This window comes from Fusarium musae, chromosome 2 (genome assembly GCF_019915245.1).
Source record: "Fusarium musae strain F31 chromosome 2, whole genome shotgun sequence".
NCBI classification, from domain to species: Eukaryota; Fungi; Ascomycota; class Sordariomycetes; order Hypocreales; family Nectriaceae; genus Fusarium; species Fusarium musae.
This window is the reverse complement of record NC_058388.1, coordinates 2,440,487-2,463,021: the sequence shown is the minus strand read 5'-3', so window position 1 is coordinate 2,463,021 and position 22,535 is coordinate 2,440,487. Positions and strand designations below refer to the sequence as shown.

The window sequence follows — 22,535 nt, the reverse complement described above, 5'->3', positions numbered from 1 at the left end:
GGTGTGAGGAGAACGGAAGACGGAGTGAAATCATGGGATTCTTCCAATGAGCTGGGCACTGCATCTCTGCTGGGCGGAGTCAACTGCACAGTCTCTGTCTAACCCGATCTGCTCCAGCGAGCCATCCCCTGCGTTCAACAGCCCTATCCGTAGGTACTCCCATCGCCCTGAATGTGGATGAACGAACACATGTTGCCGAGTTGAGGTGAGAACCATCGCGCCAGTTGAGCCTGCTAGACGGGCTTCGGCCAGTGGAGGACGCCGCTTCGAGGATAAACCTGTGGTTGCTCACATTTGGGTCGGTGGAATGACTGGGACAGGGCAGGGATGGCTGAGGGCAGAATGTAGGCTCATCTCCCTACAAACCTCTCGCGCTAGATGAGTCATCACGCAGCTCGGCCTGCCCGACTCACCACAAAGCGGAGAGGCAGCTACAAGAGAAGGGAATCGTTACTGCTGAGCAGTGCACTCCACCTTCTCTGGACCTTTTGAGTCCATCGGCTAAAGATGCTGGTATCTAAGTGACGTGGAAGGGAAACATGATACGTCCTGGCGGCGGTTCCCTTGCACAAGGACAAGTCTGCTTTGCTACAACGATTCCCTGCTCGTTGTCTTGCCGTTGCAGTAGTAGTTAATCTGAACCAAAAAAAAAAAAAAAAAGCATATTCAATTATTTGGCCCCCCCTTTTTTTATTGTGATGTATTTTGTGACATGTCACGAAGAGTTATTAATCAAATGAGGGCTGTAGAAGATTGGATAGGATTGATTATATATTACTTCACATTCGCATCCTAGCCTAAATCTATAACTTCCGTCTGGATAAACTCCGTCTATGTAACTATGCAGGGTATTTTCACCTTTTCCTCGATGATATCAAGTCATTAAATCTCAGAGAATAATGCTCCTGGCTCTCCATCGCTCAGTCCCGGATAGAAAACGCCTCCCTTGCAGTCTTGCTACTACGTGCCAGACGCTCACCATATCTGATGAAAACAAAGGGAATTACACCCATCGCCAGAGCAACGAATGCGAGGACGGAAGGCGCCCAGTGAAACCCCAAGTTATCATACATGCTGTCCGCGGCGAGGGGTAGCGTGGTGGCCCCGACAGATCGCAACATGGCAGCAGCGCCGAGGGCAGAGGCAGAATGACTTCGGAACACATCGGTGAGATAGTTGGTCATTCCCATGAAGAGGAGTTGGAAACCGAGGCCGAAGAATATACCGCCGAGGCTCGGAATGATGGGAGTCATGGAGTCCCAGACCGTCCAGCCGAGCCAGAAGAGAGAAATCACCATGCTAAAGATAGTCAGTTGCAGTTCATAACAGGAGGCAGTTGAGGAACTCACCAGGGAGAAGCAATGCACGCAAGAGGAAGTCTTCGGTAGATATGGTTCTTTGTCCATTCAGCACCAGCAGCAGTTTGCCTGTCATGGTATCCGGTATAAATTGCGAAGACACCAAGAGACAGTACAACACCAACACAGACTAATCTCATGTTAGTATAGAGACGCCAGGTATCGCGGACGAGACTTACATGGAATATATGCAAGCCCTGCCATGCCAGGAGAAAGGCCATAGAATCCTAGTCGACATTTAGATTGTTTGACTGAGCCGGGGTAAGATATCAACGTACCTTGGAAAACACGAGGATACGCCTGGAACATGAGATAAAAGACAGAGTAAGCTAAGGTCAAATAAACCGAAGTAGATGCAAGGATAGGCTCAGTAAAGAGAAGCTTCATGGGTCGAAGGAAGATCTTGCGGACGTTGAAGGGCTTCAGCTCCAGGGGTTCCTCATCGGTTGACACAGTCTTGTTCTTCTTGTTCTGTTTTTCTCGCCTCTTGATATGAGCCTTGACCATCTTATTATGGAGCACAGGGGCATAAGTCTCTGGGATGGTAATGATAAGAGGAAGACCAGCAATGGCCATCATGCCAGCAATCCAAAACGGCCAGCGCCAGGAGACGGGAGACGAGAAGCCAGATACAATGGGCCCGATGAGAGGACCTATTGTAGTGACGGTCATGTAAAGAGCCATGGCGTTACCTCTAGTCGAAGGATTGTCGAGGATATCAGCGTATAGACCGCCGATGACAGTGGTTGGAGCAGCAGCATTGATGCCACCGAGAAACCTGAAGACTAGGAGGGCAGCATAGTTGGGTGCGCCAGAACAAGCCAGCATAAAAACGATGTATCCCAGGTAAGTGCCAACGAGAACAGGCCGCCGACCAATGTATTCACTGAGAGGTCCAAAGAGAAGAGGCCCAAGGACATAGCCCACCATGTATAGAGAGTTGAGGAGTATGAGGTGAACGGGGTTGGTAATGCTGAACTGCTCGGCGATGATATCGAGAGCTCCCGAGGGCATAGAAGAGCCAAAGTTTCCATTGAAAGTACACGTGAAGCCGGCGATGACAATATGTAGTTTTCTCATAGGTGAGAGTTTGAGAGGATTCCAAGATTCTGTGTCAGACCAGCCAGATTCGTCTGAGGAGTCGTGTCTCTTTTCGACCTCGACCTTGGGAGAGCCAGCCATGGCGGAATCGCTGCCGAACAGTTGAGTTTCGTTTCCTCCCATGGCTGATATAATAAGGAGTCTTATAGTGCGTGCACAGGAAGTTGGATCATATTGAGGTTGCAGGCACATATACTTTATCTATATACTTAGGTAGTTTGCTTCTCCATGACAGTTCCACAGCAGGTGGATAAGAATGGATAAATCATTCAGCAGCCAATTTTCTCACGTCATCTAATTAGTTTTTCGTGAATCCTCGACTCGCGTTTGTGTGAAGGGCGCAATGGTTTTGGTGATGGTGTCTAAGTCGGATCCTGCTGTGATTGGTTCTCATCGCCGATTCAATATTTTCTCTAATAGAGAAGCTTCAGAGGATAACTTCCGAGAAGGAACTGGTAGACAATGATTGGGCGGAATTTCCGCGCCCCTTGTTAGGCTAGTACAAGGGCGTACTACAGAAACCCGATCGGATTATCGGCCGATTTGCTTTGGGTGTATCCCGCACAGAGAGCTCTTCAGTGCGCGGTAGAGTTACCTACTACCTTAGGAAAAGAAGGCCGTAAAAGGAGATGCGATTATAAATCTCTGGATAGGTAGGTACCTTGGAAGAACACCTTGATACATTAGTAGGTACCTATCTCAGAATGCCAGGGCCAACTTACCGAAGTAGGTACTAAGGCACCCGGGACGTAAGGGAAGGTACGTACGGAGTGGTGCCTCCAGTGAGGTGATTTGAAGTCGATGCTTCCTCTTTTACACTACTACTACCACTACCACAACTTCTCGAACTTTTGTAACCCAGGGCACTTTGAGGCTCCACAGACTTTCACTTCGTAAGAACCGAATCGGAAGTGTTCTTCTCGGCGAAAAGGGCGAACAATAGAATACGACCGATACCTACTCAGGTACCGAGATCACAATGCCCAACGAAAGGCGCGATTCTACTGCCCGTGCTCCAACTGGCAATGCTCAGCAAGCTGTCACTAGACGGCGGACCAGTATGTTCATGATATGCCGTTGAGGATATCACCAATCATCTTTTGTTCACACCTTCAGCTGATACATAACACTAGATGGAAGAGCTTGCATAGCTTGCCACCAACGCAAAGTCCGTTGTGATATCCTAGAAAAAGGCACACCCTGTTCTCACTGCCGGATCCAAAACAAGCCCAACTGCACAATATACGAGAAGAAAAAGACAAGATCATCTCGTGCACCTAATTCTCGTCCCAGCCCTGCCCCCCTCCAGCCTCGTTATTCTTCTCAACAGCCTCAGCCAAATATTCATTACCAGCAGCATCAGCGACAGCAACCGCAATGCCTCACAGCTCCTGCGACACCCAGAGCATCGGCAGCCCTCTGGTCGGAATTTACCATGGATCGGATTGCGCGGCCAAGCTCAAGCACTGGCCATTATCAGCACGACTCTCCCTCAACGATGCAAGACTCTGGCGAGAGCGAGGAAACTTACGAGACTCGCAATCTAGCTGACTTTATCGGCCAAGACTTACCAAAAGTCGGCGAGATCTCACGTTCTGAACGCCTCTACTTTATCGGCACCGAGTTCTCGAACCTCAATCATCTCGTGCGTCACAGAGCTCTACGAAGGGATCAAAAGGACGTGTTGCACTTTGGGACGCGTAGACTTGCGAGAAAGGTTCCTTCAGTTCCCGAAGAAGCTCTAAAGTTACCCCCTAAAGCCTTGGCTGATGAGCTTGTCACAGCGTATTTCATCCACGTCAATCCAGGGTTTCCAATTGTCGATGAGGATGAATTCATGACAAGCTATAAGGGCTCTGATGTTCCGAAACTAGTCTCCTTGCCATTGCTGAACGCCATATTTCTCGTTGGCGCCCACGTACTCTCCTCGACCCGGGACGACTGTAGGGCCAGCACTTATACCTTCTTCCGTAGAGCCAAAACGCTCTTCGACTACCGCTTCGAGCAGCACCGTGAGACGTACCTCCAAGTTGCTCTCCTGTTGACATGGCAGTGCGACAACCTCGAAGACATCGTTGATAACTCATGGCACTGGATCGGAATCGGGGCCCGCACTGCCTTTGGAATGGGCATGCATCGGGACGCCCGTGCCAGTACCCTGAACGCCATAGACAAACGTCAATGGGTCCGGCTCTGGTGGTGCCTATTTCAATTTGACGTCATGGTTTCGGCTTCGTTTGGTCGACCGCAAGCAATGTGAGTGCGAAAAGTCTTTTGACCATCCCCGTTGTAACATGTTCAAGAAACCTAGAAGAGTCGGACACCCCAATGCTCGACGAAAGTCATTTTCAAGGCATTCCTCATGGCAACCCAACTTTCGCCATCGAGCATACAAAGCTGTGCATCATCTTCTCCAAGGCCATGAGACGGCGTGTAGCCTTACGAGCCACAGAAGCCGACAGAGTAGTGGCAACCAAGGAAGCTGATGAAGAACTTGCTGAGTTCATAACCCAACTGCCACAAAGCCTCCAAATCCCGCACTCCCACCCGGACACTTGGCAAGCAACTCTTCACCTATCGTATCACAACTTTCTTATCCTTCTCCACCGACCTCCGCCTCATCAAGATCCGAACCGGGTTTCACCTCACTCCGCCACGGATCACAGCATCTGTAGCGATGCCGTTGTAGCGATAGACTCTATCTTTGCATCTCTCCGCTCAAGGAAATCGTTATGCAATCTATGGTTGCCTTCCGTCCATGTTCTTTTCACTAGCCTGCTGCATGTTGCCAGTGAGCTCAACTCTCCCAATCCTCTCATTGCTGCAAAGTCATCCCGCATGTTTGACTCTCTTATCCACACACTCCAAGATATATCCCAGTATTGGATATATGCCAAGAGTCTACTTCGGCTGTTTGAGGAACGGGCTATGTGGAAAAAGAGACCGACAGAATCATCTGAAGATCGTTCCACTCAACAAAGTCAAGAGTCTCCGATTACTCGTACGGGCGTTTCTGATTCGCTGCGCCCTGATCCTCTAGGTGTCTCCAGTATCATGGGCGATGCTCCATCAACTCTTCAAACAACTTCTGCCCCACTACCTGGACCAGCATATGGCTTTAATTTCGACATCGGTGTGAACCAGGGTCTTTCATACGGCGAGGGCTTCTCAAACGGCCTTGACATAGCCGGGAATGGGAGCGAGGCCATGGATCTCCTTCCTGTGCCTTCGGTATTGGAGTTTCTACTGGCTGGTGTTGATAATCAGTATGACTTCTGATCGGACGGCTACCAACCAAATAATTGTGCCCTTTCGCTGCTGTACTGTGTATGTAAGTCTTCAACGCAGCAGGCAGGGGCTGGAAACCGAGATATGGCCTGCCATCCATGACTTCGAGTGTGCCAACTACCACAAACCATATAAGACGTTTTATAAAGTTATTTGAAATCAAGGTTTTTGTCATGAAATCAAATCATTTATTAACGACACTAACAGCCCGCACATGCTGCCTACCTGTTCACCCTGAACGTTGCATCCGGCTAGGGGAGGCAAGAAAACTTAGGATCTTCATCCCAAGTAAGGAAAAGAACTAGGTAAGTTTAGTATATTTTAACTAGCAGGCCTTTAGGCGAGGTCATTTTGGTCTCTTGTTTTCATGTCAGAAGATTTCTTGCTCCCTAGGGTTCGACTAGTTGAGATTCCCATATACCATCTCAACTGCACACTTGATCTTGGTCCTCCAGTCTGTCACTACGAACACCGGCTCATACCCGCAGACTAAGGCCACTCAGGCTCCAATGAAGCTCTTCCAGAGGATCCGTAACGGTTCTAGAATACAGATTCGGTGGACCAACGGATCCCATGTGCGCCCTAAGGGCCAAGCAAACAAGGGTAGTCAGGGAGACTCGGGAATTCTGAGCAATCATCTTTCACCATTCTGACTTCGGGATTTAGTCGTATGATGCCTCGCTGCAACTCTTCTCTCAAGTCAATCACCACATGAAAAGGGATTTTTGAGTATGTATGAAGTGAGGTGTGTCACCTCCATCAGCAAGCATGAAGAGTCGGTATTTGTTTGGGCTTCGAAGTAGTTCATCATTGAATAATATTTCTTATCTCATGTAACAGCTTGTGTGCAATCATAGCCTCGCAGCCATACTCAACACCAACACTGCGTCCATCATCCTATGCCGTATACCATATACCCAACCCATACCATATACTCGAGCCAAGACAACCAAATAAACCCTTTCCCACGCCCCACCGTCCTCTTTAATTTTGATACATTGCTTTCGTCACCGTCCCAACCTTGCCTTGCGCCAACGCCAGTAGCCCTGTCCGTCTCTCCGTTCCTTCGGAAATGCATTCTGACTCGAGATGCTGATTTGGACCCCATTCCTTGGACATCTGAGCAGACGCACGGTCCTTCCGTCCACACATCGATATTGTACACGTATATACTGCAATCATTAGAGCAACATAGACCAACACCTTCCCTCAAAACAAAACTTATAGAACACACAATATTCAGCCAGAATCACCTCAACTCATTCGTCGCTCTGGATTGCCTCTCCAGCTTCATGAGCACGTCATTGAAGCATAATTTGACCACGCCCCTCTTTTCGCTCCTGGCGGATGAGTGCTGTAAAACCTCATCCAGTCATGTCTGCAGTAGACGGAGAATTCGTGCCTTTGTGTCTTCTGAAAAAGGGAAGATCCTTTATCCTGAACCTGCTTGTTTTCTTTCGTAGCGACTTGCCCTCAGCCCTGCCTATGCTTCCACCTGTCGTGCTCGCATCGGACCTTGTTTCGTCATCGATCGGTGAGCTATCCTGGCGAAGGGTTCCTGAGCTATCTTTCAAACTTGCAGAGTCGACGTTGATCTTGGGAATTTCAACGGCATGTTCAGTCGAATCTCCGCTCACGATACTCGTACCACGTGTGCTTGGTGACATCGGCATCTTGCCCGTTGTAGCGCTTGTTGCTTGTGAAGCCCAATCTCCCGAGCATGCCCCAGAGACACTCCCATCTGTCGTCTCGCTGGATCGTTGCTTCGCTGAATCCCTTCTCGTCTGCGTCTGAAACGGATCACTGTTGGCCAATTCTCTAACCGCATCAAATGTTGAAGCTGATCCGTTCGACCCCCTGTGGTCACCAGCTACACCGTTTGCGGCTGATGGTCCCATTGTCCTCTGACTGTCGGCCGGCGATAAGTCATCCCTTTCTGGGCGTGGCATGGGCAGTTCGCTGTTTCCTACAGGGGTCGTGTCCGATCCGCGATCCAATGCCTCGAACAGAGTTGTCATATCTCTTTTCTCCTCTTTCTCCTCCTCTTGTGGTACAGCAAAGCTCATGGTTCTTGGGGAAAATGTACCTTCCTTCAGAAGCCGTCTCCTGATTGGATCATCTAGAGGTTGCTTTTCTTTCTCTTGTTGAAGCTTAAGCTCGAAGAGACTCTTATTCATCTCAAGCTCGTCGACAGTGTACTGCATAGCGGGCATGATGTCGGCGACGCCTTGGAACAGAGGGGTGGCAAAAAGATTCATAAAGCCGAGTTGGCCTTTAGCCAGTGAAGTCATGTCTTGCTTGGGTGGTGTCATAAGTGATGAAGGGATGCTCAGCTCACTCTCCATCGAAGCTTGTCGGGAGAACTCTTCTGAGAGAATGTAAGTCCACTTCAAAGCTATTTCATGGTTTCGTGCCTAGATTTGCGTTTTTAGCTGGTGACCTAATAATGTCATTAAGGAGGGGAGGGGGCATACCACGTTGCTAATATCAGCACATTTGATGAGTAACGAACAAGCAAGAGACTTGTTCTCTTCAATTTGCCGACCATTCCAACCGTCGGCGCTATTGTTAGCTTGAAGTCGTTCTTGAACATCTCCGAGCTTCTTCATGTAGTCGAAATGCAAGCCCATATCCGTAGCTAAGATAGAGCTGATCATCAGGTTACGCATCTTTGTGTCTTCGAAGGCAGAGGGCCAGTATCGTCTAAGAATCTGCGAGTAAGCGGCGCAATGAAACGATTCCAAAACAGATCGATCGTTGTACAACTGTGCCAGGGGAGCATTTAGTGTCACAAGAAAACCGTTGTTCACGCCAGGGTGTCCGACGTCATGCCCAATAGCAGTGATGAGGAGCGTCAACGCTTCAAACGGAGTTATGAGAGAAGCCATAGGCGACTTTTCTGGCATGGGACGGGATTCGGTACCCGAAGGATACGGCGACAGAGCACCGATATGTACCAGGAAATTGAAGGTAGCTTGTAGTACATCCACAACATGACGGAAATTGTGGTAAGGTACAAAGCTATTGTATGCAGCACGACAGGCAACGAGGAAGCTGATTAGTTGATCTGAAGCTGAGTCAGTATGCGGGCAACCGACACCAACCCAAAACAGTACAACGTACCTGCATGTATCCGCCATCGCTCAAGTTCTGGCATAGATAAGGCGTGTCTAAACATGTCCATTGCGGCCACCAACAACTCATCATCGGTGAATGAGTGAGCGCAGAAGCGCCAACTTCCTATTGCCTCAGCGATGGCAGATTGTCGTTCCGAAGAGACGGCCACATGAGCATTGTTGATTTGGTCGTCACTGGTGCCTAAACGGCATATTCCTTTCATCAGACCGGATACCATGGCTTCACGAAGGTATGCGAAGGGCTTCTCTTCGTTGACTCCCACCCACGACCGTTTTCGACCTTGTCTAATTTCCAGCAGGGTTGACTGTTCCTTGGCGGCATCTCTGTGAGCCCGGTAGGCGCAGATTTCCAGACTTGTAATACATTTGGTGCTCATTGGACAAATTATGACATCGGCTGCCCCCAGATCCAGGCACCTCCTGATAAGTTGACGATTTGCGTCAAGCGGTCCCAGTGGCGAAGGCTTTTGCTCAGCTGTGCCGTCGGTCATCTGTCCGTTGGTTGTGGCATGACCTGCCTCGGAATTGCTTATCACCGGAATCGGTACAACGAGTTTAGACATACCGCGCAAATGCGCTTCGGTGATGATTTTTTGCAGTAGTCCCAGACCGTATAGTGCTTCATCGGGTGTGTGGATGTCGACATTTTCAGTGGAAGAACTGGATGAAGGAGAAGGTGACGAGGCCCTTCTCCGCGCTTCAGGTACTGGGTCATCGTTTGGCGTGTCAAGGAGAACCAGGGTTGGCTTCAGGTCAAGCATTGAACCCTCTTGTAATTCGAATAATTTTGTTAAGCAGGCACCTCCAGATGCGCAAACGTGAACTGAATAATATGTTAGTGAGTGAGGAAATGACTCATGGCGACGCCATAACGAAAGAACGAACCGTCTCCGAAGGCATCTAGCAGTGGTTGTACGACGTGACGAGCCTCATCCGTTGCCCAATCGGATGTGCTGTCGCCAGAAGTGCTGTAAATCAATCCATCTTCGCTGACATTGCGATTGACGTAAATAACGTGACAGGCGGCGCGGTCCATGGTGCTCATGGAGAGCTACCAGTCTCGCGACTGGAGCACCGTAGCCCTTCGGGCAGTTGAGTATTTGTACCAAGATAAAGGGATTTACCGGAACCGAATAGCCTCACGAAATGCCGGAGACCAAATTATCTCAAAGAGCGAGCCGATCGAGCCTCGAATGTTTGGACGGGAGCAGAGTAGGATGGAATTTCGAGGTCGTGATTGAAAACACAATTGTCGCGAAGCAGCCCAAAAGAATTGACTCAATAGCCACACGGCATACGGGTTTGTGGCTAGCAATGGGTGCTTAAATTGAGAGATAGGCGCCCGTGATGCTGGTTCGTCTCGCGAAGTTCGTATGCGATGTTGTCAAGTTGAGTTGATTCAATGAACCTAGTTAGGTAGTACAGACGAATGGTGTTTTCTTCTGGGAGGGTCGGACAGGCTGTCAGACTGGCGCCGCGGCGGGAGGAAGCAGTCGGCTGGCGACAGGGTTCGTACAATTAGAAAATTCAGTCGAGGCTGAGAGACCAAGGGTGGATATTAGCTGGTAAGCAAGAGGAGGATGTCGCGAAAGACGTGGTAGATGCGGCGATGCGAAAAGAAGACAAGAGGGATTTGAAAAATGATGGCGCAGGAGGGAGAAGCGCGATGGGCTGTAAATGGAGGGGACAAGAGGACTCGGAGTCTGGACTCGGATTGGGCCAAGATGGAAAGAGCCACCAAGGAATAGGAAGGACCAGGGGATGAAAAGAAGAAGGAAAAGAGGCAAGGAAGGACGTACGTCGGATTGAGAGTTGGATTCACAGGTGGTGAGAAGGAAAGAACGGACGGACGAACTGGACTGGACTGAAGACAGTACTCCGCAGTACAACCAACACTACAGGCAGGACCAGACCAGAGCACGCGTGCGCTGGAACAAATGATGGTATCGGGGCAGTGAGTGAGGGAATCGGCCCAGGCTTTAGCTTACCAGTCTTGGTTCAAGGTACGAGCTGCCTGCTGTGTGTACAGCAGTACGAGCGAGACCTGCTTAGCGGCACGCAGAAGGTGTCTGACCCTGGTCGGAGAATGGAAGGACTAGGGAAGGATAAGGGAAGACCCAAAGACAGGGCAAGGGCGCCGACAGTCGCGGTAACCGGGTCCGGGGCAGGAAGGAGAAGATCTGCGAGCGTGGCTGCAAGCGGAGGAGGAGCGATTGCAGTGTACAGTAGCGCAAGTGTGAAAGTTCAGTAGAGAGGGCAAGACAGCAACGCACAAAACGCAGACAGCCCGGGTGATAGTGCGATGTAACAACTAGAAAGGAAATGGAAAGGATGAGGCGAGAGAGATATTCACTGTCAATGGAAGTCCTGGGATTGGGGTGAGGAAAGACCAGATGAAAAGCAGAGAAGGTGTAAATGTCTGGACTGAAGCCTGGACTTGACTAGTTCAAATTGAACCAAAATGTGACGCAACACAGTTCTAACCTCTCGAGCCTCTGGCCTCGCAGGTGGAGCGTGAGAAACAAAGACAGGGCAAGGCGAGGCCAAGAACCAAGAGACAATCTTAAGGAGCAGAAACAGAGGCGGGAACCAAGCCTGGCGTCGGCAGTCGAATTACTGAAATAGATTGATAACCGCCTTAGTGGAACGATTTGCCGAATAGAAGTACGAAAGACGTGGAGAAGAAGGGGCTCAAACGGCGAGTCAGATGCGACCAGATCGAGGGCCAAGTTCAAGTGTCGAATTGGTTCAGATGAGACGGACTCATTCAGTCCAGAGGCATCAGGGTAAAGGTCACTCTGTTCTGGGAGAAGCTGGAGGGGAGGGAATGTGAGTGTGAGGGGACGTCTCAGAGCCAGGGGGCAAGGAGCTACCCAATGATCACTTTTTAGAGCCATGGAGGTGGCCATGGATCGTTCTAGGGGGCTAGAGAGCTGCTACAGGGTTGGATACAAGGTAGCGCTGTTCAAGAGATACCTTTTTATTTGTCGGATTTCCCAAGACACCTAAATGGACGGTGATGAAAAAGAAAGGAAAACCATATGCAAGCAAAGGAGGGTAGAAATGAGTGCTCTGCTTGAAACATGAATAGGGGGGTCGAGATGTTCTTGCTTATTAGGTAGGTACGAAAAGCGTACAAAGAAGAACTCCTAATACATAGAGTTCGGGTAGGAGTCGTGTACACCTTATCAGCTTGATGACGCAGATCTTGCAGTCTGTAATATGTATATACGTTTTGGTAGAGTTGTAGCGGGGAATATGCATCACCATTTGGCCTCAGTTTATGAACACCACCTACCTACACTAAGTAAGGTAATCAAATCAAATGCTTCATTGCTAGACGACAGGATGTGTTACGATCAACTCTGAAGAATTGCTCCTGGTTAAGGCAAGCGATCAAACATACAACAGCAAAAAGTTCATACCTTTGCCTAGGTAGGTAAGGTTGGTAGGCACTTGCAAAGGAGGCCTGGGAGGGAGGCATCAGAGTTTGCGGAAGTGCCGTCTGGGCTGGCGGAGAGGGCGTAGACTTAGGTTCTGTGTTGTGTGGATTCCGATGGAGGCCTTTTTTTTTTCAAGTGATTTACAGTGGCGAGTGACTGGTCAGCAGAGGCAACACAACACGCACGACAGCATGATCGAGTGTGCCCAAGGTACCTAGGGAAGGTCAGACATAGCTTTTGTTATAGGCCATCGTAGGGTTACGTGCTCTGCTGTGCCGCCTGCATCAAGGTCCGAAATGGTCCATCGTGAGTGAGGTTGGACGATGTTCGAGGATGTGGTCGAGGATCGTCGCTACCTTCCTTACCTTACGGGGTGCCTTAACGTGCTTGCAACGCGACGCGAGGCACCAAGGGCCAGCTGGGCCAGAGCCTAGGGAGGCCTGAGAGTCTAAGAATTGAGTGCAGGGCCCATCTGGTGCTCCACACCTCATCCTTGACCAGTATCAGGACCCCCTTGTCTTCATGACAACCAATTACGTCGTGTGTGCAGCGTCAGCCAACAGGGTTGACAACGGAGGGTCCAAGCGGCTTCTTTGAATTCTTCTGGCTGTCTTCGAGAATCTAGAATGGGGTCACTCGCCCCATATTTACTGGACAGGGGCGCGTGGTGGGCTGCAACGCAAAGGGGAACCACCTAGGAATCATTCTCGAAGGAAGTACAGTTTGGGTACGGAGTACAGTGTACGGTATTCGAAATAGCACATGCATCCAATGCCTTCTTTGTTAACCCTGACACTCATCACCAGTGTAGTGTACACTTGGTGATTGATCAATCAGCTGAGCTTCGTATGACGGTGTCCCGGGTAACAAACCTACAGCGCAAGTATGTACAGTATCATTATCAGTGTAAAAAAGCAAAGCAGCTCATTACTCAGCCAAACTGATGCACTGTCATTACAGCAGTTGCCCAGCGGAATGGTTGTTCTGTCATGCTGAGTCTCCTATATCACATCTACTAAAAGCTCTTACTTGGTTCACCAAACTGGAAAATAGAAGATCAACTCTCCACTACCTTCCTTACCTTACCTTACCTTACCTTGCGACCTCAGCATACCTTAAGGTACCTACCTAAGGTACCTCCATAGGTACGAATCCATACAAGAATAAGGGAATGCATTGTCCAGGTGCAGTTCAAGAGGGTACAGGTACTGTCGGTAGGTAAGCTGTAAGGCAGAGAGAGCCCTGGGTGAAGGTCAGGTAGGTGCTTAAGGTATCTTTACTTACATACCTACCCACCTTACCTACCTTATCTACTTGCCAAGGTAGTATACACCGGGTATGATTCCGTGCAGGTAAAGTGCAGGTGCGTATTACTGTTCAGCCAGAACCCACCAACCTAACTCCGGGCACCTACCACCTACTAGTACCTACTAGTATCTTAGTAGTCCAGGTACTACCTATTAGGTAAGACATCTGGGCTACTATGCATCAATTCAGTGACTGGCTGTCCATATCTCTTTGCGGTTCTGGATATATATGTTTGCATACTCTGTACATACAATTTATTAATGAATTCTACTACCTGAGACTGCCTACTGGAATTATCTATACTTAGGTTGGCAAGGTAAGGTTTCACAGCATCTATCTACCAGTCAAACTCCACATTCAAGTCGACCAGGGAGTCTGCTACCAGTATGTATGTGTCCAATCCCTATGGGTTTGACACAAACAAACGAACGAACCAATCCAATATGACGTGATTTGACGGGAGCAGATCTGAGATCCAGATCTTGTCGCTAGAGCCTCTTATCTTTCCGAGACCCTATCGAACTCTCATCAGCGACGCCAACCTCCTCCGCCTTCATTCTTCTCAACTCTTCTTGTCTTGCTCGTTCATTCCCCCCATTCCATCACCTGTCGCTGTCGCCATAGGCTATAGGCCCGCTGCCCCGCACCACACCGGCTTGAAACTCTCCCCCCGCCTCCAAGTGAAGCTACTGAGAGACGAGATACGCAACAGCTACGCTTTAGGTATAGGATGGATGGCTGTCGGTGCCATAGGTACTAGGTACTGTTACACAGAATGGAGCCCCATCTTGGTTCGTTCCTGGACTCAGTACATACCTACATACATACAACTTCCTACAACGACGCGACATCCAAAATTCCCTGGTTCGCTCCAATGAATGATGTGAAACAATGTATTGATACTCGTCGACGCACACATACTTGAGCGGATGGTTTCCTCGATTGGCTCCAAAGAAGCCAAGACCTTCAGGGCAGCCGCATATGAGTTAGCCATTCGTCGCTCCAGCTGGTTGCCAGATAACTGTAACCTGCAGCCCGTCCAGGGAATGATGGAGTACTCGGCTCTATCTCTTTGTACGCTACCTACGCATGCTGCCTATCAAGCCTTTCCATACCGGTCATGGACCACAAGAGCAGCCATACACTCCTCATACGATCTGGTTACTGGCCAGCTGGCTGACGTACCGACCTAGCCTAAGGTAGCCTTGGATCTGTCAAAGCCCTCCCACACATGACGCATTTCAAGGGCTCAATCTGCTGGTAGGTAACATTACAGACAGATACAGAGACTCCACTTCGAGCCTCATTATGAGCAAGACTCACTTCTCCATGTCCATGTCCATCTCCACCCCAGAATCCCCTAACCGAGGCGAGAACACATGACTGCTTGGCCAGCGGCCTGTTTCTTAGACTTCGAAGTTACCCCACACCTCAGAGTCACCGAGACGGCGACAAGTGCCCTGGCTTTTATGGGATCGTGCTTCTTCTACTTGTACGGCTCTGGCTGGCCCTTAAGGATGCATGCCCTGGACCGGTTTTCGGTTCGACTTTTCTACGGGCTCTCCTACCAAAGAATGGATGGCTTGGGGGCCCTCGAGTCTCCGGAAAGCTTTGGTATACGTTATTCTGGCGTACTGCTTGGCTGGCAATAATATCAACAGTCTTGCTTGTCTTGCGTGTGAGGAGGGGTTACTTGTTTGTTTTACGCAAAGGGTAGCTGGTGGTGCCTCGATCCGTCAAAATACATACTGTAGAGGCTCAGCTCTTGAACACAGTGGCTGTGGCTGGAGCCTGTCAAGCTGAAGCCTGTGGAGAACCGAATAGCCTGGCAAACAAGATGGATATCTACCTCTGTTTCGTCACTTGTGTCAGCCATCAACCCATTCTTCCAGTGTGAGACCATATCAAACGCCCTCAATCTAGCGGCCGCTGTGCTGGCTGTCAAATCCAGCCCACCCGAGTGGAGCGTGGAGTACCGCATTGCCTGACTCCCATTCGGTGGGTAGGCTGATTGAATACCTACCTACATATTATCGAGGACCTGCCCCGAACTTGAAAAGCAGTACCAGTAAGTAGTCTAGGTCTAGGGTTTGACCCATAGTTACACCGCACCACTGCTGCGAACTAACTGCATCTACCTCATCAGTTGTGTAAGTGACTGCTCATCTGGTATTTCGAATATACAGATACTCCTCAGATATCCACCTGGTCTTCAAAACTGCGATGCTTTCCAACCGAACTTGACCTGCTGAAACGCGGGGTTTAACCTCCCGCAATTGCTTTCTCGTCCTCAGTCCCAAATACAAAAAACATGCCGAGATTGATGCTCAGAACCAGGGTTCAGGGAGCTGGGAAAACCTTGATGCCATTCTGCCTCCAGTGTCGAGATAATACAACGATCCAGCCTTGTATGGCAAGCTACAGATTACGTCTCTTGCAACAGACAGATCGTTGGTCAGTTTATCCGTGCCGCGCTTGTAGAATGTTATAATACATACATGTACTTTGCGTCTCTTGTGAGTCTTTGGCTCCAGGGAACAGGGGTTTTTGGAACTTACTTTGTAGAAACATTTGGCGACCTGAGATAGGTATTTAAGGGTATCTAGTAAGACCATGGAATTTGAAACAGAGATAAGCAGATCCTTAATCAGCAGTATGCCTTTCGTCCGAGATAGCCTTGAAGCCGGCCAAGGCAGTGAAGCAAATTGCATTGTGTAGGGATATCACCAGCCACATGAGAGTAGGAATGTATATCATTTATGACTACTGATTGAAAATTACACACGTCTAGACAAGACATCCTCTGTTTTTTTACTTCGTCAAGTGCATTCAGCTGAACATGCTTGATGCAAAATAAAACCAAACGCCGTTCTCTACCATTCAACCCTATGCGAGATGTGTGGCGATATGTACCATCTAATTCTCTGGCCGCCACTTTCCACCTACTCCCCTCCCCCCATCAGCGTCAACATGCCCTTCACAAGTTGGGTTGTCCCGGGTCATCATCTCATGCAGTTTTAGCCGTTTTCTCGTATCTCGTCTACCATATGTCATCGTGACTTTGGGCCGCTTGTTGCCCGACTTTGGACAGCCGTCCTACTCGGCCTTGGTTCCCTTCTCATTCTCAAGATGGATCTCGGCCACTTCGTTCGAATCCCTGTCGCTCCCTGCCGTGGTTTGCACACCGATCACATCCTTACGGTCCCATGTAGACTTCTGGGTGTCTGTAAGAATCGTCGTTCGAGGAGCGGCAGACTCAGGTTCGCCCTCAGCGGGGTCCTGTCCTGTCATGATTGTGTCGTGATCATCAAATTGGCTGAGGCCACGCTCATCAGCTGAAGAGTCTAGCTGGACATCATCAGAACCAATGTCTGCACCTGTAGAGTCTTCGGCACCGCTATCGCCCAGGCCCTCGAAATTCCAACCCTGGACGAGGTTGAGTGACTTGTTGTCCAGGCGCTGGTAGCTTCCATTGACATCTACACCCTCGTCCTCGACAGTGCTGTGGATGCTCCCCATCCCGTTAGCTCCATCGTAGGGTGGGGGATCTTCGTCTTCGTCGTCCGGTCCAGCTAAAGAGGTGACGGTGATTCTATCCGAACCACGACCGCCGAGATGGCGAGTTGCTACGGCTCCGATCCCAGCGCTCGACAACCCAATCAGGGAGGAACCCTCGCCGAGACGCTGGCCTTCCCCCACCTCGCCTTCTTCTTCAGAGTTTTCTTCGCTGTTCTTGTATTTCTCAGAGATGACTCCGAACCGCGATCCGCCTAAAGGGGTACTCGAGCGGCGACGGTAAAACAATAGGTATGCAGCTGATGTAATGCATGTCGAAGGGTCAGACACAGGGCTTGCAGACGAATCTATAGGGCTTGTCAGCGTCTTGGATCCATCGGTAGGGGCACAGAGAGATGTAGCAACTCACCATTGTAGTTATACCATCGCCCATCGACAAAGTTCTTGGCATAGGCGGTGTAATGGCCTCCACCGAGACCTCCGTAATGATCATCAACAGCAATCAAATCATATATCTCATCCTTGCCATCCTCTTTTTGAATGACTCTGGAAGTAAGGTCGAGACCCTCGATAGGGAAGTCAACCATGACGTCCAACTTGTCGCGGCGCCATCCAGAGTTGCTAAAGCGCTTGAGATGCGCGACAAGAATATCTGGCGATTTCCACAGGTCGAACTTCTTGCTGGCTCGCCGATGCTCTTTGCAGCGGGGACAATACCACATATCTTGCTCGGAGAGAACTTCGGCTCTTTCAAACTCATCCAGACATTCTTCGAGACTGATGCCTCGTGTACGGCGATGGTGTCTTCTTCTCTGAGCAATCTTGAGAGCAGGGTCTGTGAGCGTTTCAAGATCAATAAATGTTGGAGATCCTTGTTCATCAGTGGGGATCTTTGCAGCGCCACCAAACACTTTATCCCAAGCTTCCTCGTGCCAGTCTACCACAATGCCTTCTCCCAGGCGAATCAGAGGTCCACCATCAGCAACAGCAGGAGGTTGAGGCTGGGGCTTGACAGAAGCTGCCTTGTGTTTCTTGTTCTGTATACGTTCTCGGCGCTTGTTGGCTTTCTTGTTGAATTTCTGGCCCTTGAGCTTGCGTCCTTTTACCTTTGAGGGACGTCCATTGAATTTCTGTTTTGTATAAGCGCTGGGACCGTTAGACAGATTAATAGAGAGACCTACTCGTGGAGCTTCTGGAGCTTCTGGAGCTTCTTCCTCACTGGACTCTTCCACCATTCTAGTTTGTGTTGTCTCTGCCTTGATACTCTCGTCATTGCTGCTGACATCTTCATTAGAAGGCGTGCTGCTTTCGTCGTCACGACTGGCCGTATCATCATCATCAGGTGACTGTTGAGGGATACGATCCGATAACTTAGGGAGTAATTGGTGGTGATCGACGTTAGACCAGCCCGTTGGCACATCGCCAGAATAGGCTTTGTCTGTGAAGTAGCAAAGGTCGAAAAGGTTTTGCAGTTCAGGTTCAAGGAAGCTATCTGGGTCGATAAACCTGGGCCTGCTCTTGTTGAATCGTTTTAGAATCTGTGGTTGATGGGGGAGAACCTCGCTGGTGTCCTTCATGTGCACATCGACCATGTCATCCTCACCTTCAACCGAGTTAGCGACAACTTTACTATCGCCAGACGAGTCAGCATCCGAAGCAACCACCTCTCCATCAGCGATATCAGAGTTCTCATCCGGGCCGTTCCTGAGTTTGGACCAAGTTGAGAAGTTCGAGATCTTCTCCAGGATCTTGCGTCGAATGAGGTCGATGTCGGAAGCTTCTTCCTTGGTGAAGCAGATGAAGCTTGGGGGAGCCACACCATCCCGAGCACGACCATAGTTTGACGGGATACGGTGAAATACGGGTACCACTATCCTTTCATAGCGCGGGTCATCCCAGGGAGCTTCGAGAGGAGTGTCGATATCCAGCATGGAGCGTGGCTTGTTCGCTTTGTGTGGCCAGTTGGTTGGGGCAGCATCCAACTCGTGGAAGGTCGCAAGATCATTTTTCGCGATTTCTTCACTAACATCTAGGTTGTTGTCGTAAATCTTGAAGAAGCGATCCTTGTACTCTTCTCCTCCTATCAATCGCTCCACAGGTACACCCGTCCGGGCGGAGAGGAACTGTTTGAGCTGTTCAATAGCGCTGTGCTTGGGCAGTTCGACCTCAAACATGACCGGCACATCGTTGAGGGGCAAGAATTTGATTTTAGCCGTCCAAACGTCGTCGACAGGAATAGGAAGGGTCAGATTGTTGAAAGGATCGAACGTGATGCTGATCTTGCCACACTCAGGACATTTGAGTGTTGATTTATACAAACCTGTGAAGAGGTCGGCAATGACTGAGTCGTCCCGGAGGCGCGTTATGTCCCAGACCTTGTCTGCCATTTCCTTTATAGCTTCCGGATTGTTAATCATGTCGTCAGTGGAGTCAGGCTTCTCGATGTAAGGTTTCTTTTTCACTCGGCTTAGGTCTTCCTGAAGAGCATCCAAGAGAAATCCAAGGAATTCCTGCGAGTCCTGTTGACCATATCCAGAGAAAGTCGACCGGCAACGGCCGATCGTATTCTTGAAATCTCGAGGAGTCACGGAGCCTCTGCCCTCCGTATATATCTCCTTCAGAAGGTTCCCATAGGTTATTGCAACTTTCCCGTTATATCCCAGGAGGTTAGTCTTATTGACCTCATCAAGATATTCGTTGGTCAAGAAGTACTTGGTCAACTCCTCGACGCTTCGTACGCACTGAAGTGCAGAGTTCATATAACATGTATTTCCTAGGTTCTGCAAACCAACAACGCCGATGCTCCGACCCGACTTCTTTCCCGTTCGGCCACGTGTTGATGGGCCACCGGGAGCGGGACTGGTTCGACCGCTTGCATTAGAAGAGGCCAGACCACTTCTGGTAGGGATGGCCAATCCATTCGGAGGAGTTTTGCCAGTGTAGTTGCTGACCCAGAAGGAGTCAATGGCCTCATCGATAACCAGAGTTTGGTCTGTCACGAGATCGAACATGGTCAAGTTCGACCTGCCGTTGAAGTTGGGGTCAGTGGTCCTGTCTTCCAGCTTACATTTGATCCTTTGGTCGCGGACTTGAGAAAAGGAACCATTGTCGAGGAGAAGTTTCGACCATGTGTCTGTAGAGCCAGCCCTGCTCTCTGTCCGACCTGGGGAGTCCGGAGGCGTGAGGGCTCGTGAGGGCTCTGAGGGACCAGCAACCCGCTGGACTTGAGGTACCATGAATAAGCGAATTTTGCGGTCTAGTGGTACGCCGGTGGCTACCTTAATCTCCTTGACAAATGTCTGTGCATGGTATTTGCGACTTCTGACGAACTTGTAAGGAGTAGGGTTTTTGGCCTTGAGGGACTGCTCGATGGGAAGTGGGCTAATTTCGGACCATAAACGGTGAACAGTAAAAACTGGAGGGTGGAACTCGAACTGAACAACAGGCTCTTCGCCGGGTTCAGCAGTGTTGATAGCAGCACGAATGATGGCTTCTTGACCGTTCTTGATACCGTACCAGTCGACAACCATCCTCCAAGCATCCTCTGGAAAGAGCGTGAATTCATTCTCATTAGTTCCTTGCTTCAGACGAATGTATTCGTTGCCGTTAGGTTCTGTAACGACTTCTTCAATGATATCCGAGTTGTCAACAGGGCCGAGAGGGTCCGATGTGGAATCCTCCTCCTTGCTGTCCTTGGGGCCGCCGCGTAATGACAGTGCCTTTTGAACCCAGGTGTTGGAGATGAGATAGGCCTTGTCCCCTTCCTTCACTTGCGCTTCTTGATAGGCTTTTAAGAGAGTTTCTATGATCTTGATCTGTTCTTGGAGCGAAGGAATTGCTAGGAGGCCAGGATTAGCGACGGATTGCGGTGCTTGCAAATTGAAAAACATGGTGAGTCTTACGCTGCGCAGGGAAAGCCTCAGCGGGCGAGCTTGCCGTGGGCTCAGGTGCTTCAACGCTCATATCACGAGGCAGCGATTCAGGGACCAGCTTTGAGGTTCGTTCGACAGACTCGTTGGCTTGTGATGTACCCATGTTGACATCGCGGGTCCTATCCGCATCGTTTTCGGGATCCATACTGGAAGCACGTCGTTTCAAAGGCGATGACGAGCGTTGGGGCAGGTCAGCATCGCCACTCATGATAGCTCGGTGGGAGAGACGTAAGGGAGACTGGCTTCTGGCCAAAGCCAAAGTCGGGGCCGCGCCAGTCTCGTCGCTGCCACGATCACTCTCAATGGAAAGATCGGCGTAGGCAGATGCACAGGGGCTTGAGGCAGCGGATGAAGCGTAATCGGCCGAGACGAAAGAACTTGTCTGATGCTGGAGGCGAGGGGGCAGGCTCGAGGCGGGTTGTGAGTCGGACCTCAGGAACGAGTTCGAGTTGGAGGCCACGGAGGCGGAGAAGGAGAAAGCGGGATCGTCGTCGACTTCGCAAGAGGGTAGGACTGAGTCAGGAGAGGGCGACGATGAATCAACCGAGTCTAGAGGTAGATCGCTTCGCAAGAGCTTTCTCTTCTTTGAGGACGACGTCTTGAAGGCGAGCTGCCCGGGCAGCTCGGGGGGTCTAGGTATGAGTAGGAGGAGCGGAGGCGGAAGACAAAGTCTATGTTCCAATCCTTGGTGTCAAACGAGTTTTGAGGGCAAACAAGTAGTCGACGTAGACTGGAAGTATAAGTATAAATCTGGCGGTGGCCAAGGCACGAGTAAGGACAACAGTCTTGCTGCATTTACTCTGAATCAGGACAGGTCCAAACCAATAGAGCCTGGCCGTGTAAGAGTTTGGATAGGTTCTTTTTTTTTCTTTCACGAACGAAGGCGGGGGTTGGAACAGGTACTATATTTTTTTTCTTAATGATGGCATTGGGGCTCTGACCGCTGAGAAAGACCTACAGACGGTAGATGTGGGGCGGCTATTGACTCGAGTTTTACGATAAGTACGAGAGGTACAGACAGGTATTGAAGACAGGTATTGAGTAGCTGGGTGCCCTGACACTGGGAAGGTCAGGTACATTTAGGCAGCGATAGTCCAATAAATCAAGAGGAGATCGGAGCTCATATAGTGGAGGTCAATCAGATTATTATGGCATGGCTACCTGGGTATGAATAAACCATTCACATATAATATACATTCAACTACCTTACTCAGAGAGGTCCCTATATAATGTATATTAAACTTACTAATAAAGCCTGAACTTGGCCGTAGTGGATCACTAAATCGTAAATAACTCCCGTCCATCCTCTAATGGGTCGAATCTTCCGCACACAGGTTTGCTTCCATGGATCTATCTCTTCTCTACACTCATATTAGAAGTCTGCCCGCTAATTACCTAGGGTTAACCGCTAGGTTTAGCGCATGTGCTTGCAATAGATGTCCTTAGAGTAAA

At 49.8% G+C, this 22,535-nt stretch overlaps 4 protein-coding genes across 4 annotated transcripts; 1 reads left to right on the top strand and 3 right to left on the bottom strand.

The window, feature by feature from the left end:
• Positions 1-920: 920 nt before the first annotated feature.
• On the bottom strand, positions 921-2,582 carry J7337_002679 (uncharacterized protein; the record flags this gene model as incomplete). Its single annotated transcript, XM_044820406.1, has 4 exons — positions 921-1,299; positions 1,350-1,488; positions 1,538-1,585; positions 1,637-2,582. 4 exons carry the CDS (start codon positions 2,580-2,582, stop codon positions 921-923), a joined length of 1,512 nt encoding a protein of 503 aa, XP_044684706.1.
• Positions 2,583-3,957: 1,375 nt separating this feature from the next.
• Positions 3,958-5,738, top strand: J7337_002678 (uncharacterized protein; the record flags this gene model as incomplete). Its single annotated transcript, XM_044820405.1, has 2 exons — positions 3,958-4,715; positions 4,763-5,738. 2 exons carry the CDS (start codon positions 3,958-3,960, stop codon positions 5,736-5,738), a joined length of 1,734 nt encoding a protein of 577 aa, XP_044684705.1.
• Positions 5,739-7,111: 1,373 nt separating this feature from the next.
• Positions 7,112-9,920, bottom strand: J7337_002677 (uncharacterized protein; the record flags this gene model as incomplete). Its single annotated transcript, XM_044820404.1, has 4 exons — positions 7,112-8,161; positions 8,222-8,814; positions 8,871-9,707; positions 9,770-9,920. The coding sequence occupies 4 exons, from the start codon at positions 9,918-9,920 to the stop codon at positions 7,112-7,114; spliced, it is 2,631 nt and encodes an 876-aa protein (XP_044684704.1).
• Positions 9,921-16,731: 6,811 nt separating this feature from the next.
• Positions 16,732-21,291, bottom strand: J7337_002676 (uncharacterized protein; the record flags this gene model as incomplete). The annotated part of the gene is made up of 3 exons (XM_044820403.1): positions 16,732-17,498; positions 17,561-20,938; positions 21,054-21,291. 3 exons carry the CDS (start codon positions 21,289-21,291, stop codon positions 16,732-16,734), a joined length of 4,383 nt encoding a protein of 1,460 aa, XP_044684703.1.
• Positions 21,292-22,535: the final 1,244 nt, after the last annotated feature.